Genomic DNA, 1,735 nt, shown 5'->3' with positions numbered 1-1,735 from the left:
CAGGCGATCCAATAAAAAACGGGACACCCGGGATTTTGACCATTGATCGAATATTTGTTACCCAATGCCATCGCGCGCTGGCCATGACCATTCGCCACACATCCGACTTTCCGGGTGTCTTCCCACGGCTGATTGAGCGCGCGATGCGCTTCTGGGTCTGAATCGGCACGTCAACGAAAAAGTGCGTCAAAATCACCCTTGGTTTTTTCTTGCCTATGGGTAGAACCAGCGGGGTGTCGAAATCGCGACAGATGGCTCCCCCGCAAGAAAAATCTCCTCCCGACCCAAATCCAGATCCTGGACAACCCAGTGACGCACCGTCCACGAGATGTGCAAGCGAGTCATCGACCAGGCACCAAGGAGACCGAAGTGGTGATTGCCTTTGGGAATGCCTCCTGGAAACAGGGGAAGGGATACGCATCCAGTCCCAGGAGACTCAGGTTTGCCAAGTACTTTGAGCAATTCCACCACCACCAGAGACGATCACCAGACCAATCCGTCTCCAAGATCCATGTGTGCTCGGTGAACGAGTTCAACACATCCCAGGTGTGCTCACATTGTCGGGAAGCCAAGCGACTCGAGTCACCCGAGTATCTTGATATCGAGAAACCACACTTTGTCCGGAGCTGTGCAAGCTGCCATACGCTGTGGGATCGAGACATCAATGCAGCCAGGAACATGATCTCGGTATGCCAGTCGATCATCGCCACAGGAGATCGACCGAGTGTATTCAAGACTGTGCTTCCGGACCCACCCAAAACAAAGAGATTGCCAACCAGGACGGGAAACAATCGCACGACCTGCCCACTGGGGTCTACGGATCAGCAGACCTGTGTCGCTGATGCCAGGAAGTGACTGTCCCGTTTCTTTCTGGTTTGACTGTATCACCGCCTCCGCCCTGTGAGTAATATCGAATCATCGTAGCTGCCAGATGATCACAGAAAAAGACGAATGCGTTTTTTTCTGTGGTATCAGAAGCAAGATTTCGAAATGAACTGGGAATACATCGGAATAGCCTTTTCATTTGTGTTGCTGTCGTGTATCACCGTTGGCCTTACGAAATCATACGGGTCCTACATCCCTTACGGAACGCTCATCGGACTTGGCTTGTGTCTGGCATCGATGATCGTCGCGATTGCGTTGTTTGCAGTTGGCTTCAAGCAATGAAAGGCTGGCCTCCTCTCATACGAGCCCGTTGCTGAGCCCGTTGCTGAGCCCGAAGAGCATCATTTATCCGAGCCCGTTGTCGAGCCCTATGCTCAGCCCGGTTACCCGACTCTGGATCAACCTGGAAAATTGTCCCCGGATCAACCTGAAACGCCGCTCTGTAATTTGCCTCTCGGAAAGCCCGGCGGTGTGCCTCTTCCACAGTCAGTTCTGGTGCCCATTGCTCAGCCTTTGACCAGGCCTCTTGGCGATTGCGTTCATACGCAGGATAAAGGATGTGATAAATCTGAGTTATGTGGTCAAGTTCAGGTCGCGATCGATATGTCGATGCAGGTTGCTCTGTTTGATCAGTCTCAGTCGTCTCTGTTTGTTCAGGGAGGGTCGTCTCTTCTGTGCGATCGTCTGCGAGGCTCAAGTCGACGCCATTGATCACGTCAGAGAGTGTATTGATGCCATGGTCTTGCTCCCACTGAAAGGCTTCTGAGGGCAGTTCAGGACGAGCACTGGTTCGATGGGAGTAGGAGTGGGGGTGTTCTACTCCAGGCCCCCCATAGTCGGTGCTATCATC

At 52.9% G+C, this 1,735-nt stretch overlaps 1 protein-coding gene across 1 annotated transcript; it reads left to right on the top strand.

Annotated features, from left to right (window-relative positions):
- The first annotated feature begins 793 nt into the window (after nt 1-793).
- BJ171DRAFT_557411 (uncharacterized protein) lies at nt 794-1,308 on the top strand. The gene has a single exon (XM_053113091.1). The coding sequence runs from the start codon at nt 952-954 to the stop codon at nt 1,165-1,167; it is 216 nt and encodes a 71-aa protein (XP_052961352.1). The 5' UTR covers nt 794-951; the 3' UTR covers nt 1,168-1,308.
- The last annotated feature ends 427 nt before the right edge of the window (nt 1,309-1,735 follow it).

The sequence above is a fragment of the Polychytrium aggregatum genome, assembly GCF_025602895.1.
Source record: "Polychytrium aggregatum strain JEL109 chromosome Unknown BJ171scaffold_458, whole genome shotgun sequence".
Classification (NCBI taxonomy): domain Eukaryota; kingdom Fungi; phylum Chytridiomycota; class Chytridiomycetes; order Polychytriales; genus Polychytrium; species Polychytrium aggregatum.
This window is presented reverse-complemented; position numbering and strand designations above follow the sequence as displayed.